General features: G+C 47.9%; 1 protein-coding gene across 3 annotated transcripts in view; it reads right to left on the reverse strand.

The window, feature by feature from the left end:
- znf423 (zinc finger protein 423) overlaps positions 1-25,654 on the reverse strand; it is a 136,533-nt gene that overhangs the window by 36,883 nt on the left and 73,996 nt on the right. For 2 of the 3 annotated variants that reach the window (XM_084932663.1, XM_084932661.1), the window contains exons 18-19: positions 19,078-19,162; positions 13,013-13,033 (exon numbers count right to left, since the gene is read on the reverse strand). In XM_084932663.1, the coding sequence (XP_084788789.1) occupies positions 13,013-13,033; positions 19,078-19,162 (106 nt within the window). The remainder of the gene's footprint in view (positions 1-13,012; positions 13,034-19,077; positions 19,163-25,654) is intronic. The other variant, XM_084932662.1, reaches the window with a different exon arrangement.

Genomic DNA, 25,654 nt, shown 5'->3' on the forward strand with positions numbered 1-25,654 from the left:
TCCAGTGTTTTTGTACGACTGCAGGGAAAACAAACGATTATGTAGATAAAATGAACATAAAGCATAAAGACAAACAGATTAAGGACAAAAAAGGGGGGAAAAGGTGGGGAAGACAGCTAGAGGGAAAATGAAAGGAAAACAGAAAGGAGGGGGGGCAGTGGAGCCGAGCCAGGGCTGAACAAAGAACTACAGTAACAGTCCACTGGCCTTACAGCTGCTCTCTGCACACGCTCCCTGGGCTCTGGCTCTGAGTATGCAGTGTGTGTGCATGTGTCAGTCTGCTGCTGTGAGGGTCCCCATAGGTGCCCACCCTTTCAGCAGTTGGACGGCCAACTCATAAACCCTCCCGATTTGCAGCTCCTCCTGCAGAGAAGGGGGGGCTGGGCTCAGAGGAGGAAGGAGGACGAAAACTGAGAAAGGGCAGCTGTGCCTCAGGTGGTGGGTAGGTTGTCCACTCCAGGCAGGTTTGGTGGCTGAACCTGAAGTTTCTCTAGATAACAAGCAGAGCGCAGCAGCTCTGTGTGTGTGTGTGTGTGTGCGCGCGCGCGTGCGTGAGGCAGAAACACTTAAAAGCACTTTAACCACTAAGATGAAAAAGCACTCCATGGTGCAGTCCATTTACCTGAGAGGAATTTAAATGTGCAGCAGCAAATATTTCTGATGTTCATATGTGTAGGTGGATACTTTGTGAACCGGATCATCTTATCAACAATAATCAGCAATAGTCAGCTGACACACGCACGCAGAGGAACCCCCGCTGTTGTAATTAAAGGTGTCCTTGACAGCGAGACAGACCGCGTTCACACTCCTGGATGTTTGAACATCAGCACACTTCTTGCACCAACCGTACCTTTCCACATCAACAGTTTCATGGTCCATCTGGTGAGTACACACACACACACACACACACACACACACCGATGCCTGCCTGCTCTCTGTTTGACAGAGGGTGCTAATAACTGACCAAAGGAGCTGATGAATGGCTGCACGTACAGACAAACCTCCTGATTCACAAACACAGATGCATCGAGCACACGATTCTGTGCGACTGATGACACACAAAGACACACGTTTAACGCCGTCACTGCATCGCTTTTGATGCATCTCCTCTTCTTTGTTTTCCACTGTGAAACCCTCGGAAGCATCGTCTTCAGCAGTGGATGTGTTTGTGTTACAGGCCATGTCTGTACTTTAAGCTTAGTGCTACTGCAGCGCGCTGGGACTGCTGTGTGTACGCGATCTGTATGCATGGTGTGTGAGTCTGTGTCTCGAGCAGAGAGCGTGCGTGAGAGTGACAGACGGAGAAAACGAGAGGAAGAGAGTTGTGTGTGCGTGTTTGGTCCAGGTGCTGGGACCTGTGTGTGTCCCTGGGCAGGGAATGCAGGGATCCCTGGACTCTCCTCTGCTTCCTGCTAACGAGACACACACACAGCACGCCTTCACACTCCCGCACACACGTACGCGCCGCATCGATCAGGGCGAGGATGAGGGTCGCTCTGCGCCCCGTTAGCTAACCGCTAAGGACAGAGCGCCTCAGGGCACGCTGCCCCCCACCTACGCACGCACACACAAATACATACATGCAGATATCTCATCTGAATTCAGCCCCAGAGTCGGGCTGAAATGCGTCTCACATACTAAAAAGGCTTCACTGCTGGATTATGCACCATCTACAACACAACTGATGGTGGTGAACACTATACAGTGGCACGACAACAAATACAACCGATTTGTAACGAACGCCCCCGACAGCTCCATATCAAACACACATACGTGGGCTTAGATTAATTACTCCTAACATCTGGTCTGAAGTCAGCCGTGTCTTGGGAGCATCGGTGGAAATGTGCGTGTCCGTGGATGTTTGCGTCACGGTCGCCGGTGTTGTGCGTTGTGCAGCGGTTTGCCTGGAAAGCCCTTTTAATCATCTTTCTTCCTAAATATGGAGGAAATATGTTTATGTGTGTATTTCTGTGTCAACAGGCTCATCAAAGACACGAACGCTGCGCGGCAGTTTTTATGTATTCTGTAATGTCGCGTTTCATCCTGCAGAGAGGACGTGATTGGCCTTTAGGGACCGCACACACAAATGCACACACAGACACAGGCGGCATCATTAAAAACCATTTGCAGACATTACATTACAACATTAAGTGGCTAACGGCTACAGCAGCACCAGGGTATTAAACTTTATGATCATTATTACAGGAGATGATTGTTTGAACAATTAAAGACAGCAGGCAAGACGTAAAACAGTCAACTCCTGTACGATTACACGATTCACAGAAAAGAACAAATGCGTAGATGCAGAGAGACGTGAGGACGTAGCTTTCATCAACACTGTTCGTACATCTCACATCGATACGTTTGATTACACTGTAACAACCTGCAGAGCCTCTCTGGCAACAGTAACGTTAGTAACGATGTATCTAACCGGAACCGCTTGTTTCAAAACGTGACGGCGTGCTCTAAGAGGTATAATTAGAAACTACAGTAAAAGACACACAGGCACAAAAAATGTGCTGACCGAGGCAAATATCTGGGAGTAACATCTGGGTGAGTAAGCGGTTAGAGACACAGGGAGGAGAGGCTGACGCTCGCTCCGCTCTTCTTCTTCTGCTGTGGCCTGAAGAGAAGCAGGGAAGAGAGGACGATCGGGAAAGGCCGCTTACTTCTGTGATGCAGCACTCTGCGTGTGTGCGTGCCTGTTTGTGTGTATGAATAATTCAGGTCCATGGAGAGGGCAGCCTGCTGCGGTAATGAGGAGGACACGCATTGATACCAAATATTGCTGGTGGGAAGCTATCGATCCAACAGCCATTTGTCCAAACTTTAGTCGGGGAGCCGGCGCTGTCTGCAGGCGCGGCAGTGACGGACGGACAGCTGGATAGGAGGACGCTGATAAAAGGAACAGTAATTACCTCCGAGTAGTAAAGATAAGATCACTGTGAGAAAACCTAAACTGTGTTTTTAAACTGTGCAGTCTTGAATCAGATGTTAAAGCTGGAAACATAACTCGCTGCGTTTCTCTACAGGAAGTCGGGACCACCGCGGCGTACATTAACTCTGCTCTTGCTCCGGATTCAATTTCCCTTTTGCAGATCTCTCTTCCTGCACTAACAATGTTCCCGGTTTGTAGATGTGCACATGCAGTACTTTCCAAAAGTCCAAATCCAACCTTCCAGTTCAAAGGCGACCGAGGCGTCAGAGACTGCACCGTGCATTCATTTTTTATAATTGTGCTGGGCTTATACTCCATATAACACAGCACTATATAAACCTTATACTGTCTGACCGTGTAATAAAAGTATTACTGTGTGTCGTTTACCCCTAAAGCCCTGGCTGCTCCTGTTTGGCCCGCTGTGGAAACCAGGCGCTTCATGTAAGAGCTCACAATGAAGAAATACAAAATAACAAACTCCTTTGAACCTTCTTGCAAAAATTTCCCATCTCCTCGTGTACACATGGGCTTACACACACACACACACACACACACACACACAGACTCCCTTGGTTTCCTGGTGTCACAGTGTCAGATATTCCAGGTTAGAGAGAACACTGGGGAAATTACACTTCTACCTAGGCCTCTAGCGCTGTGAGCACGAGAGAAAGAGGGGAGGGGGGGAGAGAGTCCAGCGAATCTCATGGGTACACCTGTTACCTCAGGGAAGGTGGACAGACAATGAACAGAGGGAAGTAGTGATGGGGTTGGTGGGGAGGGATAGGATGATGGAGTGCAGGAGAGAGCGGGAGGGATTAAAGACAAAGAGGACAGAGAAACAGCAGCAAACCAAACCGGGCCGTTCAATCAGTCCCACAGCCTCTCATTATGTGAGTGGGGATTTCACATCACTGCATGTGAGATATTCTCTGCTTAGATGTATCACCGATTTAACCCACATATGGTGTCATCAATACCGATGGTAGAAAAATGCATGTGTAGCCACATATGTGTCGGCGAGGATGGAAGGTGCTGGAACATCGCTGCGTGTGCAGAAAAAGGACGTGTTGTCACTCTGTGCAGAGGAGATGGACACGGCTGCAGAGCACGTCTGCTGTGTTTGCACAGACTTGGGTCTCCTGGTTTTAATCAGGTATCAGAGGACATAGATAACCACAGCTAACCCGGCCGTGGACGCGTTACAGATACTGTTTGTCTGATTCAACAAACCACAGCAGATTTATTCTCCATATTCTGACTGAAAACTCAGGGCCACAAATGTGAGTGTAAAGTATGCACAGAGCACAAAGTTATTGATGATAAATCAGTCGTGTCTTCTTTGGTCAGGATTCCTGATGACGCCATCTTTGTTCTTTAAATATCAGGAGTCACATGTTCTGCACTTGGACACGTTTGCATGTCAAAAAGGCCTAAACAGTACAAATACGTAGGAAAAGAGGTAAGAGCGGCGATCTTTGCATCAACGGGTTAAGAAATCATTCTGTGACTTTATTATATGAGTAACTACGATTTAAGGAGGAGCCGTGCGTTCATTTCTAAGCACGTGAGAAAAGGGGGCTCGGTGAAGGTTCTAGAAACAGTGCAATCAACAGGCTCAAGTGGCTTATTGTCTCAGTGACATACAGACAGAGTCAAAGCTTGTCACCTGATTGGTCTTTAGCAGCGATCTATGCCACTGATGCAGGTGCTTTATTGCGAGCTTCCCGCGGCACTAAAAGCTCCGATTGAAAGTGGAATGGCGGGAGGTGTTTCCAGACGCTTTTCACAAAGCTCAATTGCTTTTGGCTCTGCGGTTAGTCTGACACAAAGTGGCACCGGGAATCAAACCTACAGCCCCACTCTGAGCAGCCACAGCGGGCACTGCCAGGCCGCGCTCGCAAACACACACCCACACGCGCTTCCACGCCATCCTACTATAAACACACACACCGTTACTACCAATCACACTGCACTCGCTCATTCACGCGCTTTTCCTGTCATTTCGTGTCACACGCACACACGTACCCGCCCAGCCGCCCCGGACACGAGTTCTCTGACCCGAGCCGTCTCTTTACCTGTAACAGAGCAGTAATTACAACGTGACACCAGACAGACTAAAAACAGCCCTGCAATTAATCCTGCGCAGAGCGGGGAAGGTGTCCATTTCTACATGTTTCCTGCAGATTCATGAATACAAAGAGTTTCTTACTGGCACAACTTTAGACCTGTGTGAGTAAGGCACACGCCCAGAGTCCACGTTTTCTTTACCACAACGAGGTCCTAGTGGCGTGCTCGCTGTCTGCCACGTGACGGCTAAACGAGACTGGACATACAAGCAGGTTATATGTGAAACAGACGACTCGAAACACCGAGCGTGCAGGAGCAGGGCAGTTGCATCTAGGACACGCCCGACTCCTCAACTATAAAGAAAAAACATCTGGATAGCATCCAAAGGTACACACACACACACACACACACACACACTCACTCACAGACACACACACACACACTCTAATGAAGCCCCGGTAGTGACGAAGAGCAGCAGGGAGCGGTGTGGATCGCCGAAGACAAGCGTGTGCGAGCTTTCGTCGCAGAGTGTGCGTATGTGTGTACGAGCATGTGCGTCTCCGGCGGGATAATTATGGCGCTCCTCAGCAGCTGAGCGTGCCAGATGTACTGGGAGAAGGAGAAGGAGGTGGTGGGGGAGGAGGACGAAGAGGAGGAGGAGGAGGCGCGGCGCAGAGCAGAGAGGGAGCCCAGCACCAGGAGCAATGCAGCAGGGACTATACAGAGTTTTATGTGAATACATTAGTGTGTGTGTGTGTGTGCTTGCGCGCTCGTACCTGGGCAATCGTGCGTGTGTGTGTGTGTGTGTGTGTGTGTCTACATAGGAGAACGACTCTGTCTGTGCATACGTGTTTGTACGTACAAATATCAGGCGTGTGTGTGTGTGTGTGTGTGTGTGTGTGTGTGTGTGTGTGTGTGTGTGTGTGTGTGTGTGTGTATTTGGCATGACCAACTCAGTTTCTTGCCATCCACCATTAGCAGGCTGGCTCTGTCACAAATGAGCGTCTCTCATCCAGCAGAGATAGAAGGATGGAGAGAGACGGAGAGCGTGAGATGAGGAGCAGAGAGAACAAAGGGTCATAAAAGACCCCAAAAGTTCAAACTACAGTCAGACAGATTTGCATAATGACCACAACTGCCATTGCAGTGTGTGTGCGGGGTCAGCGCGGCGTCTCATGCATCCCTGTGATAGAGCGCTGCAGGTGAGATGCTGTGCAGACACACAAACACCAGAGGCCTCAAATCAAGTGTGTTCTATCTGTGAACTGCTCCCACCTTTCATTATTTAAACACCTCGCGTGGGTGCTCTGTGTCGTCATCGCTGACGACAGTTTTCCAGATTAAACGAAGTATCAGAGAGATTTTTTTAATCTCTCTGATAAAAATGGTGCCACATAAATAACATGCACACAGACTCTACGGGCCTCGGAGCCATTGTTGCGACACCGACGGGACAAACGCATCTCTCATCACCGCTGCGTAAAATAACACAATATTTATACACCGTTGTGAAGCAGCATTGTGAACGCACGCATAACACAGCGACGTGTGAGTGTGCTGAACGCTAGAAAGACGGGCTGAAAAAGGAGGGCAGAAAGTAAGCGACTCCTCAGTGGCTGGCTTTGTCACCTCCTCGCCCAGGAGGAGGGGAGCAAAGCACCTTGGGAAATTACTGAAAGCAGAATGCATTGATTTATCCAGGATGATGTGCATGCATGGCTGTGTGTGTGTTTTTGTCAGAAGGCCTTTGTACTGCAATAAAGAGAACAGCCTGGTCGACATCTGCTTAGAGCCGAAAGACGTATCACCCTTCCTCTCGTAGTTGTGCTCACTCCTGCCTTCTTCTGTGTAATTATGAGTCAAAGAAAACCCTCCAACCTCTCCCAGCGTGTCGCAGCATCCCACCTCCTGCTGTGCTGCTTTAAACCATCCTTTCTTCCTCTGCTGGAACACGAATCAACATAAAGCTGTGAAACCTATTTATTACTTATGATGGCCAGCAGCAGTGACCTCAACAGCCACTTTTTATGCTCTCAGAATACAGTTTTGCATATATTGAGCTTTCTCCGCCTCTCTGCCATCTCCAGCAGCTCTATAATCACATCACATTTCCTGAACATCTGGCAGCAGGCTCGTACAGTGTGCACACCAACACAAAGACCATCACGTTCTTGTTCTAACATTTTTTTTGCTCAGTGTTTAAAAAGCCTTCATGATGTCCGCTGAGTTAATCGCTCCATGGTGGATCCAACCACAAGTATATACAGTGCTGTGCAAAAGATGCTGTAAACAAAGAGAGCTTTCAGAAATATAAACGATTGTTTATTGGCCCCAAATGTATTCTGCAGCAGGACAACGAGCCAAAGTCATGAAGAGCTATCTTCAGCGTGAAGAACAAGAAGTGCTGCAGTGATGCTGCGGCCCCCACAGAGCCCCGAGTGTGTCTGGGATTACATGAAGGACGTGAGGGAGCCGACATCCAAGATGTTTGGAACAACCTACCAGCCCAGCTCCTTCAAAACCTGTGTGCACGTGGACCTAGAAGAAGGCAAAGGCTGCTCACACAAATATGGATTTTTCTTTATTCTCTGCAGTTTGTTGATTGATGATAAGAATGATTAACACTTATTTCTTAAAGCATTGGTTGTTTTACAGCATTTTTCTCACCTGCCTAAAACCTCTGCACAGAGCCGTGTGTCAGTTCGTTTTAGCAGTTTTTCATATCGCTGTCGAGGACATTTGGCCCGTTCTTCTTTGTTCAGCTCTCTCAACATCCTACCACAGCGTGCAAATGTGATCAAAGTTTAGACTTTGACTGCAACACCTCCATATGTTTGTTATATTCTGCACTGTCCTGCAGTTTCATCCAGGCTTTAGTTGGCCTCACATTCGACTCTAGATCACTCTGAGAGTTCACCACACTAGCACGCTTTACGGTCGGTATAACGTGCCGTGTCCGGTTTTCTCAGAGGTCTCGTGGTTTGTTCAAATGCAGCTTTGCAAACCCGAGCTGTGCCGCCATCTTCTTCTAGAGATAAGAGGCTTTGCTTCCAAATAAGCCACAAGTGTTCATTCTTTTGATAACGGCACTGTGGTGAACTTTCTCTGAGCACTGGGCAGGCTGGCCCCGGGCTGATGGGACTATGGACCTGAGTTAACACATACTTGAATGTCCCATTTACTGATGGTCACTTAATTAAGTGCATCTGATTAAGAGCACCTGACTGATACTTAGCATCTTAGCGTCTATGGAAGGAAAAGGAGGGACTTCTTCACCGGAGTGCATGGACCCAACCCCGAGTGGCCGTTCAGGGAATTGTAGTTTTTGGCACGTCCATGCTGATGTTTCCCTTCGATAACTAAACATTTGTTTGACCTGTAACACTGTCAGGAGATCAGCTGGTCCATGATGCACTTAGAAGTTTAGTAAAATATATGAGCAGACTAAATTCTCAGTTTTTAAATAAACCATTTGTGACATATTTGGAAAATATTAGTATTAAAAATTAAACGTAAATCTTGTAACAGTGGTTTTTGCAGCCACATGAAGACACCCGGTGTTAGCAACCTCGACACGCGTGCTTTTCTCCACAATCGTAGCTGTACTACGAGTACCTCAGTACTCTGCAGCAGCATGCAGTACAACCACAGACGGAGTCAGTAAAACTACATCTATCAGCTGCTTACAATGCAGCTGCATTAATAACATACAAAACTCCCACAGTGGACTGACACGTGTGTGTGTGTCTGTGTGTGTCTGTGTGTCTGTGTGTCTGTCTGGCACCATCCTCCTCTCTCTCTGCTGGTTCAAACAAGGCGAGCAAGGTGACCCTGAATCGCAGGCTGTGTGTGTGTGTGTGTGTGTGTGTCTGTGAGAGTGTGCGTGTGAGTGTGTGCGTGTGTGTGTGTCTGTGAGTGTGTGCGTGTGTGTGTGTGCGTGTACAGTCCCAGTAATTAACACCAGCCACTAATGAAGTCCAGCTGCTCGGCAAGACGACCGAGTGTGAGCCAAACTCTGCCAGAAACCGCTCTCATCCTCTCCGTCTCTCTGCTCGCGTCTCCGGCTTTAGTCATCCAACCTTCCACGCCTCCACCTTCTCTACATTTCATTTCATATTGATCTGCGTTGCCTCCAAGTCTTCTGCAGTTTCTGTGTCTGCATCTGCACGTTTCCTCTCCTGCGGTTTTCCATCAGTACGGATCTCACTTTATTGATCTTTAATCACCACTATTTTTGTCATTGTGGCGGTTTGTTCTCTCAAACTCTCCTGTGCTCTCCTCCTTGTGCCATTACATGATGCTTCTTTCAGTGTTCTATATTTAGCACAGTGCTACTTTTTATTCTGCATAGATTTAAATGAAACGTGTTTTTTTTAGATTCAGGGACGAACCAACGAACTGTTGCCTTATTTCCACTGTTTAAGGTAGAAATATCATCTCCATGACTACAGGGTGACTGTGATGATGTGTTTGTAGAGGAACAGCCATCAAGGTATCGTCATCAGGTTCAAGAGCAGCCCAGGAGAACATAGTGATAATCTCTAATCTCAAACTCATGTTTCTGTACAAATTTACATCCTGAGAAGTTCTCACACGATTTGTTAGATTTCCACACTTCAAACCCAGATTTAAAGACAAAAAACACAAATGTTTTTCTTTGAGAAGAAAAGGAGGCGCTAACATCTGTGCGTCCTTCTCAACCCCAAAGTGTCACGATGTGAGAAGTTACATGTGTAAGACAACAGGAAAATAACAAGCTAGATTATATTATCCATCTGATAATCCACCACTGGACTTCCTACAGCTCTGCAGATGTTTCTGTAAATTGTTTTTCAACCGTTCTGTGTGGATCACAAGAAATTTATCTGAATATATTCCTGAAACATGTAAGTGCCGCTGATGCCGTCAAAACAGGCTGAGAATCAGAAACCTGTCAGTCCTGAAGACAGTAACAATCTGAGTGTAACTGTACAAGAATATCTTTATTCACTCAGGTCATGTTTTAAACAGCAGACAGGGCAACCCTCCCAGACGGGCTTGAAAAGGAAACATCACCAATAAACATGACTGCAGTTCACACAGTCTGCATCCGTCTCTGTCGTACACCGAGCACGGCGTCATCGTACTCGCACGCCGCACGCTGTAGTAAAGCCTCCTCAGTGTAGCCCATTTAAAGGCTAAACCTTATTGCATTACTGCACAGGCCTAGCAAACGCACGCTCAGTCGCTACCAGCTGTGACAGATGTGCCCGTCACAGGAGAAAATGAATTCAGAATAGTTAGTGAATTAAGCAGGGAGTTAATTGTTGCTTGGCCTCTGTTTATGAAGCGCATAAAGGCAAAGCGCCTTGTTTGTCTTGTGACAATCAGCCAGCACAGTGTGTGTGTGTGTGTGTGTGTGTGAGTAAAATGGTCCTGTTGTCTTTAGCAGCTGGTGCAGCCACACCTGGACAGCTTGAGAAGGAAAAAGAGGGGGGGGATGTAAAGCGGGCTGCAGGTAGAGATGCTATACATCAGTCTGTGCTCAGCCACAGATGCAGCACACGGCTGAGAGAGACGTCGCCCATGCAAAGCAGGAAACTTCTATATGTGAGGTAAGAAAGCTGAAGCTGCATATACACATATCCTCACGAGCAGAGCACACACACTCATTATTTTGTGTTGTGATAGCTATCCTGGTTGGGTCTCTCCCAGACTATTTGTCAGTGTGTCCTATTAGGTTTCCAAACAGCTTGTAATGACTGGTAATAAACAGCAGAAGAAGAAGAAGGTAAATCAAGCGAGAAGACGACAAAATGAGCTCTCCAGGGGACGGCTGTGCTCCCAGCCTCCAGAACACACACGCAGAAATACACCAACAGTTCTGTCGACGTATTCGTGCAGTCAATAAAAGCGACAGTGGCAGGTTATGGGGGCTGACAAAGACCAAACGTGTCATTGTAACAGAGTCGGAGCAGTTAGAGGAAATGTGCGACTGAGCAGATAAAACTGCACGCTAGCAACACGTTAGCTTACGGCCAGGAAGTTGTGACTGTTACGTAGAAACGTACATTTTAAATAAACGAAACCTTAAAAATTAAGAAATGAATGAATCTGATTTGGTCAAAACTAACACTCCTCCCATCCTCCTTCATCCAGCCCTCTGCGGTCCCCTCGCTCTCTCCCGCTCTTCGTTCCCTTGTCCCTTCATCATCACTCCCTTCCTCCCTCTGGTGTCACAGCTCACTGGCTCCAGGTGGTGAGGGAGGAAGGGAGGAAGGGATGTAGGGAAGGATGGATGGAGGAGGAACTGAAGGCAGGAGGAGGGGTTTCTGTCATCTGTCCCTATGTTGATGCCACCACGATGAAGAGCGACATGCCGCTCGGCGTTTGCCGTTTCATTTCTTTCATGTAATCTCGAGATAAACCAACTCCTTGGTCAATTACTGTGAAACAGCCGCTTTATCCTGTCCTACATTCACTTAGACATAAATATTCTAACACGACTCAAGTGTTTGTAAAATAGAAGCTGTGTTTAAGCAGTATTAACGGTGTTATAGCAGCTCTACTGACGGCAGAGAGGCCAGGAGTGTGTGAGCAGTTTGCTGGGAGAGTGAAGGAGTCCAAGTAGCTTTTACTACTTCAGAGCACCAACTCTCGTCGCCGGTGATACAAACGATCAGACAATGAGACCGTTTTTCCTCTGACAGGCCGTCCGCTTCCTTCAAGACGCGAAAAAAAGTAACAATGTCCAAATCAGGATTTAGCATGTGTGAAACCCCAAGATGAGTTTGGACGCCTCCTCACTGAGCACACAGCGATGCACTTTCTTCAGCTCAGATGCTGGTTATTCAGCAACGACAGCAGCCGGAGCAGTCTGCATCTTATTAGTGCAGGTGCAGCAGGGCAGAAGAGAACAGCAATGCTGCTAGCCTGTGGCAAAGACGCTGACACACACACACACACACACACATGAGTGAGCCCTCAACCACATTATCCACCTCCATTGACTCTAAAAGCTTCTTACTCGCCTCATTAAGTCTTCAGTGACACAAAGTAACCACACCAGACCCGCGCAGCACCACACACACAGACGTACAGATAGGTGTGTGTGTGTGTCTGCACACTGGTGTTAAAGGGGGGGGCTTAGAAATGTTTGTACAGACACACATCGGCTCAGCCGCAGCCCGTGGGACGGCTGCTTAGACATTACTAGTCAAGCGCGTCGCAGATTTGACTGCAGGCTAACAGACAGGTTGAATGCAGGTTTGAAATGCCAAATAAATGCAACCTCCAGGTAGAAAATAAAAGCAAGCCAGTATTATTTAATGCCCTAGTTCACACAGGGCTTCATAAACTATTTATGGTCTTCACCCAAAGTCACCATCAAATTTAAAAGGTGAGCGCGCTGGTGCTTTAACTGAAATGTGCCCAGCTTCATTCAGGGACCTTTAAGATGCTGTTGGAGGGGCAGCGATGGCCACGTGTGCATCAGACCAGCTACAAAGTTCATCAGAAATGTAAAGGATGTAAATAAGGGGAGCTGCAGTTATTATGGTGCATTGATGTAAATAGGTAAGTAAAGCTCATGCTGAGGACACATCATTAGCCACCCCACTCCACAGGGAACACTTAGATCCAGGTGAGTGGCCACTCGATACCTCCAAGGCATCTGTGTGTGTGGTGTGTGTGTGTGTGGGGTGTGTACGAGGTAGGGAGGACAATGAAGCATGCAGCTAGCAGCGGGGATTGGGGTGAATGAAGATCTGAGGTGAGGTAACTATGCAAAGATTCAGCCTCACTGTGTTATTACGCACACTGACTCCTGATTCTGTGCTGCACCTTTATTTTCCACATCATGCGCTGTGACTGTGTTCTACCCCTGAACTCAGTAACACAAGAAAAAAGCTCATGAATACTGATACTAGTCTGTATGTTCAAAAGCAGTAAAATGTTCATGATGATGGGCAGGCAGTGGGACAGCGTAATGCTGCCTTGCTCATAGTGGGAGACAGAAAGGGGACAAACCTTGCCGACAGGCGGGCTCTTCTACAGGCCATCCGTTTGGCAGGTGGGGATGAGGAGAGAATGGGCACAATTAGTTATCTGTACTGTGAACGTGCAGCGTGTGGGGAGGAGGCAAACGCAGTGTTAAAGGTAAAGGAGCTCGCTGTCATCAACAAATACTGAGTGAATCTCATCATCCCACAGAAAACATCAGAGACACTGAAACTCTTTCAAAACAGCTGCTGCAGACTGATGTGAGGAAATCTATCAGATACTTTTAACGCTCTGATCGCCTCCAGTAAATACGACACAGGAGCGTAGCTAAGGCTTAAAGCTGAACTATAGAGATGCACAGAAACAAACCGATGCAGGCGAGTCGAGGAAAACAAAGGAAAGGTCTGAGATGAAGACAGCAAGGACACTTAGCTGCATCAAAGTGAGCATTATAACCAGTATGCTAATTGGAGACTGGTCCCTGATTAGTACCAATGGAAAGGGCTGACAACATGCTGCGTGTGTGTGTGTGTGTGTGCGCGCTGTCTGTGTGTGTGTGTGTGTGTGTGTCTGTGTGTGTCTGAGAAAGTGAGGCCTCATGCTGTGAAATCTAGACTGAGGTGATTAGTAAAGCATTAGTGGCTGCATGCAACACTCAGAACATGCTGTCAAGGACCTTATTTACGCGTGTGTGTGTGTGTGTGTGTGTGTGTGTGTGTGTGTGTGTGTGTGTGTGTGTGTGTTTAGGGAGGGGTCTTTTAAAGGTATAATACATCATTTCAAAATGACCGGTCTGCTCTAAACCACAAAACGGGGACAATTCGATTCAATTCAATTCAATTTTATTTATATAGCGCCAAATCACAACAAAAGTCGCCTCAAGGCACAACACGTGTATGCTTCTTTATTCTGTGAAAACACACACACACACGTTTAGATACACACCGGCTCTCGTCTTCACCTCACACTATCACACAGGGAGGGAACTTCTTCATGATGTGCAGCTGCACAGCAGAAAACAATACAGTCTGCCAAAAGTCGCTGCGCTGCAGTCCAAGGAGACACACACACACACACACACACACACGTACATACAATGAGAAGGAGGCAGAGGAGGCGACAGAAAGACGAAGACAAGCGAGTGAGCCACACATTAGGAAGAGGAGCTCCTCCGATGTCGCTCTTGGTCTTGGTGACTCGGAGCAGAACGGGCTCATCGAACAGAAAAAACAGGCCTCCTGTCAGCGGCGGAGCTCACTGTAAGCGCAGAGATTATTCCTCCGTTTCAGCTCCTCCACCACTCTGAGCTCTGCCTCCCTCTATTTGGGTTTTTCGTCATCTGTCATCTTGTCCTAACCCCTCGTGTCGACTCCTCGCGTGTCCGAAACACAAGAACACGCTTTGTCTTTTACGTGCTCGTCTCCTCTCCACCTGCGTAGAAATATTGGAGACTAGAAAAGCTGCACACACACTGCTCTGTGATCGCACACACGCACAGGTGGGATATGCCCTTACTGTGCATGAAAAACCTGCAACAGCAGACGTTTGTAGTCTTGCAGGAGCACGTTACAGAGACGGAGGCCGTCCTGGTTCTCCTCTCAAAGATGATTGAACCGTCTGTCCTCGGTTATATAAAACGCACAGATTGTCAAATGTTAATTATTAAACCAGATGTAAACACATTATTCTTTGCTTTCTTTAGTATATAGTGTCCTTGCCCTTAGGCTTCTGTCTCTCACACACAACAGTCTCCAATGGCAGCTTCGTACCAGAGGCAGAAATGGATAGCTCAATTTCTTTCTCTCCATCTCTCCTCAGTGTGTGGGAGATGGACTGAGGCTGTGTGTGAATGTGTCCATGTGTGTCTTTAAACAGTGTGAAGTGTGGGCATTTCCACTCCACCACACTATTATTCTGTGTTGAGTAGCTGCATAAAGCACTTTCACTGGTCCAGCCTTACAGCCGGCCTCGCAGGTTAATCCAGCATTGCTGTAACGCTCATGCGAGCGGCCACAGGTGCGATCCCCGTCACGTTTCCTCGCCGGTAAACTAGACATCTGCTCGGCGTCTGCTCACAATTTCCTCTTGGTTTTCAGATGAGTCGTATCAGTAAAAAATAACATCATCGTCCAGCAGAAACCATCGTGCTGCTGCACGAGGACACCTCGTAAGAGTCCGCACGGATTCAGTAAAACCAGGATGGAAGGAAATTAAACTGTTTCTTTTAGCCCCCTGCATCCTTCTTGCATGAGCTCTCCTTCCCTCCTAGAGCGCCTCCGTTTCCTCCTCCCTCCCGCTCTGTGCCTCCAGAGCAGGGCACTGACCACATGGTGTTTTAATTAACGTTGTGCAGTGTAAGAGCCGAGGCTGGCGCGAACACACACAGTGCGCGACTGCACCATCACAGTAAAGCTGAACGTTTGGGCTGAGAGCCGTAATATTAAGTGTTGCAGGCAGGCCGGCATGTGGCAGTGATCTCAGGTTTAGCATCATTACTAATGTACGTGAATAATCCGGTGATGTCTTTATGAAGACCCGCCTTTAAACCAGTAATTTAGAAACAACCCGCCGTCGAGTCGAGCCTCAAAAAACTCGTCTTTGAAAGCTCTTTGTAAAAACCAGCGAACACAAACAGTTGTGACAGAGCATAACCCGATATAGATCTGTTCCAATATAATCAATAATCTTTCTCTGAATAGCAGCACGCTGACCAGTCTGACCTGATGGGTACGACGAGATAAACACCGACATGTTTCCTGAATCTGTCTAAAAAGGTCTTAATGTGAAAAAGTGTTTTTAATGAAATGAAGAAAAGATTTTGTAGCAACAAAATAAATTGATTCTGTTCATCTGGACGTCATCAGGTGACGTCTTCAGTCTCAGCTGACTGCAGGTTTCAGTGGTTGGTGATCAATGGTCGTGAGAATTTGCATAATTAAGATGAAGGAACTGACCTCCCAGCCCATTGTTCCTCACTGGGCTGGGTTCAGTCATTATGCAAATGTCCTGTTTATAAGGTTGACACCTGAAGACGTCACCTGATGATGACGAAACGTTTCTCCCACTGAAAACATCCAGATGAACAGAATCAACCTTTGGAGATTTACTTACCTGGATGATTGAGGATGCATCAAGACCTTAAGCTAGGGCTGCTCGATTGTGGCAAAAATGATCATCACGCTTATTTTCACTGACATTGAGATCTCGATTATTTGACGATATTTATTTAACAATAACAATGTGTTGAATAATGACTTTAAAGATTGTCAAAAGATAATATAAAATAGTGCAAATACTGATAACAGTGCAAATGTTTGCAATATAAAGATAAATGAAAAATGTAAACATCTGTGTTTTGCAGTGTTGCTGTGTGGTGCAGCTACACTGTAGCAAAGTTTACACACTGTGTCTACTTGATCCACGTCTGACTCCGTGAACCCATAATGTTTCCACACCACTGAAGTTTTTTACCTCTCTTCAACCAACGGCAGTCGCTCTCCTCTCCAAATAACTTCTGCTTAGCTTTCCGAGCTGATCGGGTCCTCTTACCGGTCCGTGAGTCGTTTGGTACCGGGCCGCGAGAGTTGAGGCTCAGGTGTGAAATGTATAGTTTTCAGGGTTTTTATCGGTTTTCAGCGTTATTTTGTTATCGTTTTGATCGTTAACTCGGTTTTCCTGGGTCTTTTCACGTGTGTTATGAATAAATATTCTTTTTTTCGGTACTAGTTTTATTTTGTTGTATTTATCCGCGACACCTTAAAGGCCGGTCCGTGAAAATAGTGTCGGGCATAAACCGGTCTGTGGCACAAAAAAGGTTGGGGACCGCTGCTCTTAATTGTTGTGACGCGTGTTCGCAATGCAGAGAGGTGCGCTCGATTTGCCACACGGAGCAGCGTGAGAGTAAAGCACGAGGGAGGGGCTAATAATCGTCTCAGTCATTTTTGATGGTTGAAAGCCCAGATCGTAATTGTGATTAAAATTCGATTAATTGAGCAGCCCTACCTTAAGCACCAGTGTTGTTTTTCAGTAAAGTGAGGAGTAAATATGTCACCTGAGCTGTTTTTGGGCCCAAACACGAGCGGCGGCGTACCTGCTTGTAAATATTTTCCTCGGAGCTGCAGGGATTCCTCTCTAGACTTCCCACTTTGACCCTCTCTCCCTCTGTCTGCCTGTGTGTTGTGTCTCTTTCTCTTCCTGACAGCGTAATTAACAGGACCGTGGGGTGCACCGTGTATTACCCACGGAGCGATGTGACAATCACATTACTGGACTGAGTTAGCCGGTAGGAACGGGCTTCCTCCCTTCAAACAGTCAGAACTGTCAACGTAGCGTAAAAACACTGAATCAGCCTATCGCAGTTTCATTGTTTTACTCGGACGTTACATTGTTAGGCTTGTGTTTCTGTGACACGCAGACGTGCAGCAGACTGAGGCGGTCGAGCTGCGTGACAATCTGAGGCCAGCGCACTTACAAGAGTCGGAGTTCCTGAATGTGAGAGCTGATTATCGAGGGCGCCTGATACGACTGTTAAACAGGCACTAACGCTCACTAAGTGACACGGTCAGTCGCTGCTGCCCCCCTAATCAGTGCACGTCCACAGGCTGAGCACGTGCACGAGCGTAGCCGTCAGAGTCAGAGTGACAGGCCATAAACTCACAACATTCAAACAGCACAACCTAAACTTGAAACGTCCCGCCTGTGACACACTGAGCGGGGACAACAGGAAACAAAGTGACACAAACCTGTGTGATGAAGGAAAACGTAGACACTGTTTAACAGAGGAAATAATCCTTTTACATCAACACGTTACAGCTGAGTCTGAGCAGCTTTGGCCACTCACGACCTGCATTCATCTCGGTTTCATTTATTACTGTAAACTCGATAGTGCAGCGGCGACCAAGAGAAGGAAACGATCTGCGGTGGAGACGAGGAAGACGATGCGTGAAACTGAGCATCTGCTCATTTTCTTTTCATCGGCGCTTTCAGACTAAATAAGATCGTTCTGTCTTGGTTGAAGAGTGGGGGAGGAAAGGGCTGCGGGAAATGTAAGAGGAACTGGGCAAGCTCTTAAAAATAATCTGCCTCAATTTCATAATTAATCTGCGCTAGGTTTTCACACAATTAGCACGTTAATTAACCCAAAACTGCCACCACTGTGCAGGGATGTGTGCGTGCGTACGCTGCAGAGAGAACGACGAGTTAGACGTCAGACTGAGTGGAAGATCGGAGGAAAGCGGCGAGTACTGGAAGGAGGACAAAGGTGAGGAGGTGAGGGGGGAACGAGAGAGGAACACGGGGAGGAGGAGGAGGGCCAGGATAACGGTCATGTGGTGAAGAGCGAAGAAGACGGACGGCAGGTAGAAGACACGAACGCTGCAGCTGTGGCAGGTGTGCGTTTGATAGCAAGTGGGGGCGTTGCCACACACTAGGGAGTGAAGTAAAAGTTATTCCAGCTGTGCTGATGTTTGGAGCCTCTCTTCTCCAGACGCCACACACACACACACACACACACACACTCAGGTCTGGCGAGGGGCTGCAGATCAACCCACAGGTCCACCTCGTTAATCTCCATGACGACAGAGATGCTAAGGCAGCAAATTAGCAGAAAGGGGGAGAAAACGGGAATCTCACAAAAGAACAAGAGTCAGGTCTTAAACACACACACCGTCGACCTTTGCTCCCCTTTGATGATAATGGAATTAAATGAAGAAACTCAGCGTCGCTGCAGCAGCTCGCTCGTGCAGACAAACATGGATTTACTGTGCAGCGTGTTCGTTTGTGCCATCCTGTCCCAACCTAAAAACATCACCTATGACCTGCATCATCATATAAAGCTTTAGACACTCGTATCACGTTTGAGTCCGCTGTAAGATTACGATGATTCTCCAAAGTTTGATCTGTAGTCGTGGCTGCTCCTCACAGCCCACCAGACAAAAAGGTCTTTGTTTCACCTGTCTGTCTCACACCTCTGTGTTCATGTGAGTGCATGCTTGTGTTTTCATGCTTCCAGAGTGCCATCACACATTCACGATGGCTGGGTTCACACCAAACTCTGAAGTCACGCACACGGAAAAGAAAAGCGCCTCACTCACCGATCATGTGATTGGCAACGTGAATCTGGATCTCTCTTTCTGTCTCGAACGTCATTTGGCATTTAATACACTGGTAGGTCTTTTTCTATAACAGAAGGAACACAGGAGACTCGTCAGTACAATAAAGCTAATGAGAAACAGGCTTACATGTTAGCACATCAGACACATACAGACAAACTGCACAGGAATGAAAGAATTATTAGTGCAGTGAAAGCTACCAGAGAAAAGTGAAAAAGGCTAAAAATAAAACACTCGTGTTTGGAAAATTGCACTTTTCCGCACTTGCAGTCATCCCTGCACATATGAGACATTTCAACCTCACAAATTCTTGCACTGAAAGTCCAAGTCTTTGGAGGGTTGGGAAAGGAAGAGAAGGTATGCAGCTACACAAACACCAAAGCTGGATCGAAAGCGAGAGAAGGAAATTAAAAAAGGAGGGTGTGAACGCGAACGAGACGAAGGGAAGAAGCAATGAAAGAGAAGGAAAAAAGGACAAAGGAGCGAGAGAAGGAGCTACAGAGAGAGGGAACCAGAGGCTCTGCTTATCCATTCATAGCACAGAGTGATCACTCATGCACAAACACATACAAAATACACAAAGGCCCCACTTCCACTGTGTCTCTGCTGCTTCAGCCTGCTAGGATGACTACACACACACACACACGCACACACACACACACACACACACAAATCCTACTTTGTCTGCTTTGTGCTGTTAGACTAAGCAGAAACAAAGGTGCAGGTAAGACAGAGGGTCCCTGGGAACTGTCTCTCAACACACACGTGCTCACTTGCAAGTACACACACTCTCACACACTCAGTCACACACACACTCACACACTCAGTCACACACACACTCACACACTCAGTCACACACACTCTCACACACTCAGTCACACACACACTCACACACTCAGTCACACACACTCTCACACACTCAGTCACACACACACTCACACACTCAGTCACACACACACTCACACACTCAGTCACACACACTCTCACACACTCAGTCACACACACACTCACACACTCAGTCACACACACTCTCACACACTCAGTCACACACACACTCACACACTCAGTCACACACACTCTCACACACTCAGTCACACACACTCTCACACACTCAGTCACACACACACTCACACACTCAGTCACACACACTCTCACACACTCAGTCACACACACTCTCACACACTCAGTCACACACACTCTCACACACTCAGTCACACACACACTCACACACTCAGTCACTCACACTCTCACACACTCTCACACACTCAGTCACACACACTCTCACACTCAGTCACACACACTCTCACACACTCAGTCACACACACACTCACACACTCAGTCACTCACACTCTCACACACACTCTCACACACTCAGTCACACACACTCTCACACACTCAGTCACACACACACTCACACACTCAGTCACTCACACTCTCACACACACACTCACACACTCATACACACACACTCATACACACTCTCTCACACTCAGTCACACACACTCACACACTCATACACACACACTCATACACACTCTCTCACACTCAGTCACTCACACTCAGTCACACACTCTCACACTCAGTCACACACACTCACACACTCATACACACACACTCATACACACTCTCTCACACTCAGTCACTCACACTCATACACAATCTCACACACTCAGTCACACACACTCACACACTCATACACACACACTCATACACACTCTCTCACACTCAGTCACACACTCTCACACTCAGTCACTCACTCTCACACTCAGTCACACACACTCTCACACTCAGTCACTCACACTCAGTCACACACTCACACACACTCACACACTCACACACACTCTCACACTCAGTCTCACACTCACACACTCTCACACTCAGTCACACACACTCAGTCACACACTCACACACACTCACACACTCAGTCACACACTCACACACTCAGTCTCACACTCAGTCACACACTCACACACACTCACACACTCAGTCACACACTCACACACTCAGTCTCACTCTCACACTCAGTCTCACACTCAGTCACACACACTCAGTCACACACTCACACACACTCACACACTCACACACACTCTCACACTCAGTCACACACTCACACACTCAGTCACACACTCACACACACTCACACACTCAGTCACACACTCACACACACTCACACACTCAGTCACACACTCACACACTCAGTCACACACTCTCACACTCAGTCACACACTCTCACACTCAGTCACACACTCAGTCACACACACTCAGTCACACACTCACACACTCAGTCACACACTCTCACACTCAGTCACACACTCACACTCAGTCACACACTCACACACTCAGTCACACACTCACACTCAGTCACACACTCACACACTCAGTCACACACTCTCACACTCAGTCACACACTCACACACTCAGTCACACACTCACACTCAGTCACACACTCACACACTCAGTCACACACTCACACTCAGTCACACACTCTCACACTCAGTCACACACTCACACTCAGTCACACACTCACTCTCACACTCAGTCACACACTCACTCTCACACTCACACACACTCACACACTCAGTCACACACTCACACACTCAGTCACTCAGTCACACACTCACACACTCAGTCACACACTCACACACACTCAGTCACACACTCTCACACTCAGTCACACACTCAGTCACTCAGTCACACACTCAGTCACACACTCACACTCAGTCACACACTCAGTCACACACTCACACACTCAGTCACACACTCTCACACTCAGTCACACACTCAGTCACACACTCACACTCAGTCACACACTCACACACTCAGTCACACACTCTCACACTCAGTCACACACTCAGTCACACACTCACACACTCAGTCACACACTCACACACTCTCACACTCAGTCACACACTCACACACACTCAGTCACACACTCTCACACACTCAGTCACACACTCTCACACTCAGTCACACACTCACACACTCTCACACTCAGTCACACACTCACACACACTCAGTCACACACTCTCACACTCAGTCACACACTCACACACTCTCACACTCAGTCACACACTCACACACACTCAGTCACACACTCTCACACTCAGTCACACACTCACACACACTCTCACACTCAGTCACACACTCAGTCTCACACTCAGTCACACACTCAGTCTCACACTCACACACTCAGTCACACACTCAGTCACACACTCTCACACTCAGTCACACACTCACACACACTCTCACACTCAGTCTCACACTCAGTCACACACTCTCACACTCAGTCACACACTCACACACACTCTCACACACTCTCACACTCAGTCTCACACTCAGTCACACACTCACACACTCAGTCACACACTCACACACTCTCACACTCAGTCACACACTCACACACACTCAGTCACACACTCTCACACTCAGTCACACACTCACACACACTCACACACTCAGTCACACACTCAGTCACACACTCTCACACTCAGTCACACACTCACACACTCAGTCACACACTCAGTCTCACACTCTCACACTCAGTCACACACTCACACACTCAGTCACACACTCTCACACTCAGTCACACACTCACACACTCAGTCTCACACTCTCACACTCAGTCACACACTCTCACACTCAGTCACACACTCAGTCACACACTCTCACACTCAGTCACACACTCACACACACTCTCACACTCAGTCACACACTCAGTCTCACACTCTCACACTCAGTCTCACACTCTCACACTCAGTCACACACTCAGTCACACACTCTCACACTCAGTCTCACACTCTCACACTCAGTCACACACTCACACACTCAGTCACACACTCAGTCTCACACTCACACACTCTCACACTCAGTCACACACTCACACACTCAGTCACACACTCACACACTCAGTCTCACACTCTCACACTCAGTCACACACTCTCACACTCAGTCACACACTCAGTCACACACTCTCACACTCAGTCACACACTCACACACACTCTCACACTCAGTCACACACTCAGTCTCACACTCTCACACTCAGTCTCACACTCTCACACTCAGTCACACACTCAGTCACACACTCTCACACTCAGTCACACACTCACACACTCAGTCACACACTCAGTCTCACACTCACACACTCTCACACTCAGTCTCACACTCTCACACTCAGTCACACACTCACACACTCAGTCACACACTCACACACTCTCACACTCACACACACTCACACACTCAGTCACACACTCAGTCTCACACTCTCACACTCAGTCACACACTCAGTCTCACACTCTCACACTCAGTCACACACTCAGTCACACACTCTCACACTCAGTCTCACACTCTCACACTCAGTCTCACACTCTCACACTCAGTCACACACTCACACACACTCACACACTCAGTCACACACTCAGTCTCACACTCTCACACTAAGTCTCACACTCTCACACTCAGTCACACACTCAGTCACACACTCTCACACACTCAGTCACACACTCTCACACACTCAGTCACACACTCAGTCACACACTCTCACACACTCAGTCACACACTCACACACACTCACACACTCACACACTCACACACTCACTCACACACTCAGTCACACACTCTCACACTCAGTCACACACTCACACACACTCACACACTCACACTCAGTCACACACTCAGTCACAGACTCACACACTCAGTCAAACACTCAGTCACACACTCTCACACTCAGTCACACACTCACACACTCACACTCAGTCACACACTCACACACTCAGTCACACACTCTCACACTCAGTCACACACTCTCACACTCAGTCACACACTCAGTCACACACTCTCACACTCAGTCACACACTCACACACACTCTCACACTCAGTCACACACTCACACACACTCTCACACTCAGTCACACACTCACACACTCAGTCACACTCTCACACACTCAGTCACACACTCACACACTCAGTCACACACTCTCACACTCAGTCTCACACTCACACACACTCACACACTCACACACTCAGTCACACTCTCACACACTCACACACACTCTCACACACTCTCACACTCACACACACTCTCACACTCAGTCACACACTCACACACTCAGTCACACTCAGTCACACACACTCTCACACACTCAGTCACACTCTCACACACTCAGTCACACTCTCACACACACTCTCACACTCAGTCACACTCTCACACACTCACACACTCAGTCACACACACTCTCACACTCAGTCACACTCTCACACACTCACACACTCAGTCACACTCAGTCACACACACTCTCACACTCAGTCTCACACTCTCACACTCAGTCACACACTCACACACACTCACACACTCAGTCACACACTCAGTCACACACTCTCACACTCAGTCTCACACTCTCACACTCAGTCACACACTCACACACTCACACACTCAGTCTCACACTCAGTCACACACTCTCACACTCAGTCACACACTCAGTCTCACACTCTCACACTCAGTCACACACTCTCACACACTCAGTCACACACTCAGTCACACACTCTCACACACTCAGTCACACACTCACACACACTCACACACTCACACACTCAGTCACACACTCAGTCACACACTCACACACACTCAGTCACACACTCACACTCAGTCACACACTCACACACTCAGTCACACACTCACACACTCAGTCACACTCTCACACTCAGTCACACACTCTCACACTCAGTCACACACTCTCACACTCAGTCTCACACTCACACACTCAGTCACACACTCACACACTCACTCACACACTCAGTCACACACTCACACACTCAGTCACACACTCTCACACTCACACACTCAGTCACACACTCACACACTCAGTCACACTCTCACACACTCACACACACTCTCACACACACTCTCACACTCAGTCACACACTCTCACACTCAGTCACACACTCACACACTCACACACTCAGTCACACACACTCTCACACTCAGTCTCACACTCTCACACTCAGTCACACACTCACACACACTCACACACTCAGTCACACACTCAGTCACACACTCTCACACTCAGTCACACACTCAGTCACACACTCTCACACTCAGTCTCACACTCTCACACTCAGTCACACACTCACACACTCAGTCACACTCAGTCACACTCAGTCACACACTCAGTCACACACTCACACACATCACACACTCAGTCTCACACTCTCACACTCAGTCACACACTCAGTCACACACTCTCACACACTCAGTCACACACTCTCACACACACTCAGTCACACACTCAGTCACACACTCTCACACTCAGTCACACACTCACCACACTCAGTCACACACTCACACACTCAGTCACACACTCTCACACTCAGTCACACACTCACACACTCACACACTCAGTCACACACTCAGTCACACACTCAGTCACACACTCAGTCACACACTCACACACTCAGTCACACACTCAGTCACACACTCTCACACTCAGTCACACACTCACACACTCAGTCACACACTCACACACTCAGTCACACACTCTCACACTCAGTCACACACTCTCACAC

The sequence above is a fragment of the Perissodus microlepis genome, chromosome 7 (assembly GCF_051167445.1).
Source record: "Perissodus microlepis isolate ML-2025 ecotype Zambia chromosome 7, ASM5116744v1, whole genome shotgun sequence".
Classification (NCBI taxonomy): Eukaryota; Metazoa; Chordata; class Actinopteri; order Cichliformes; family Cichlidae; genus Perissodus; species Perissodus microlepis.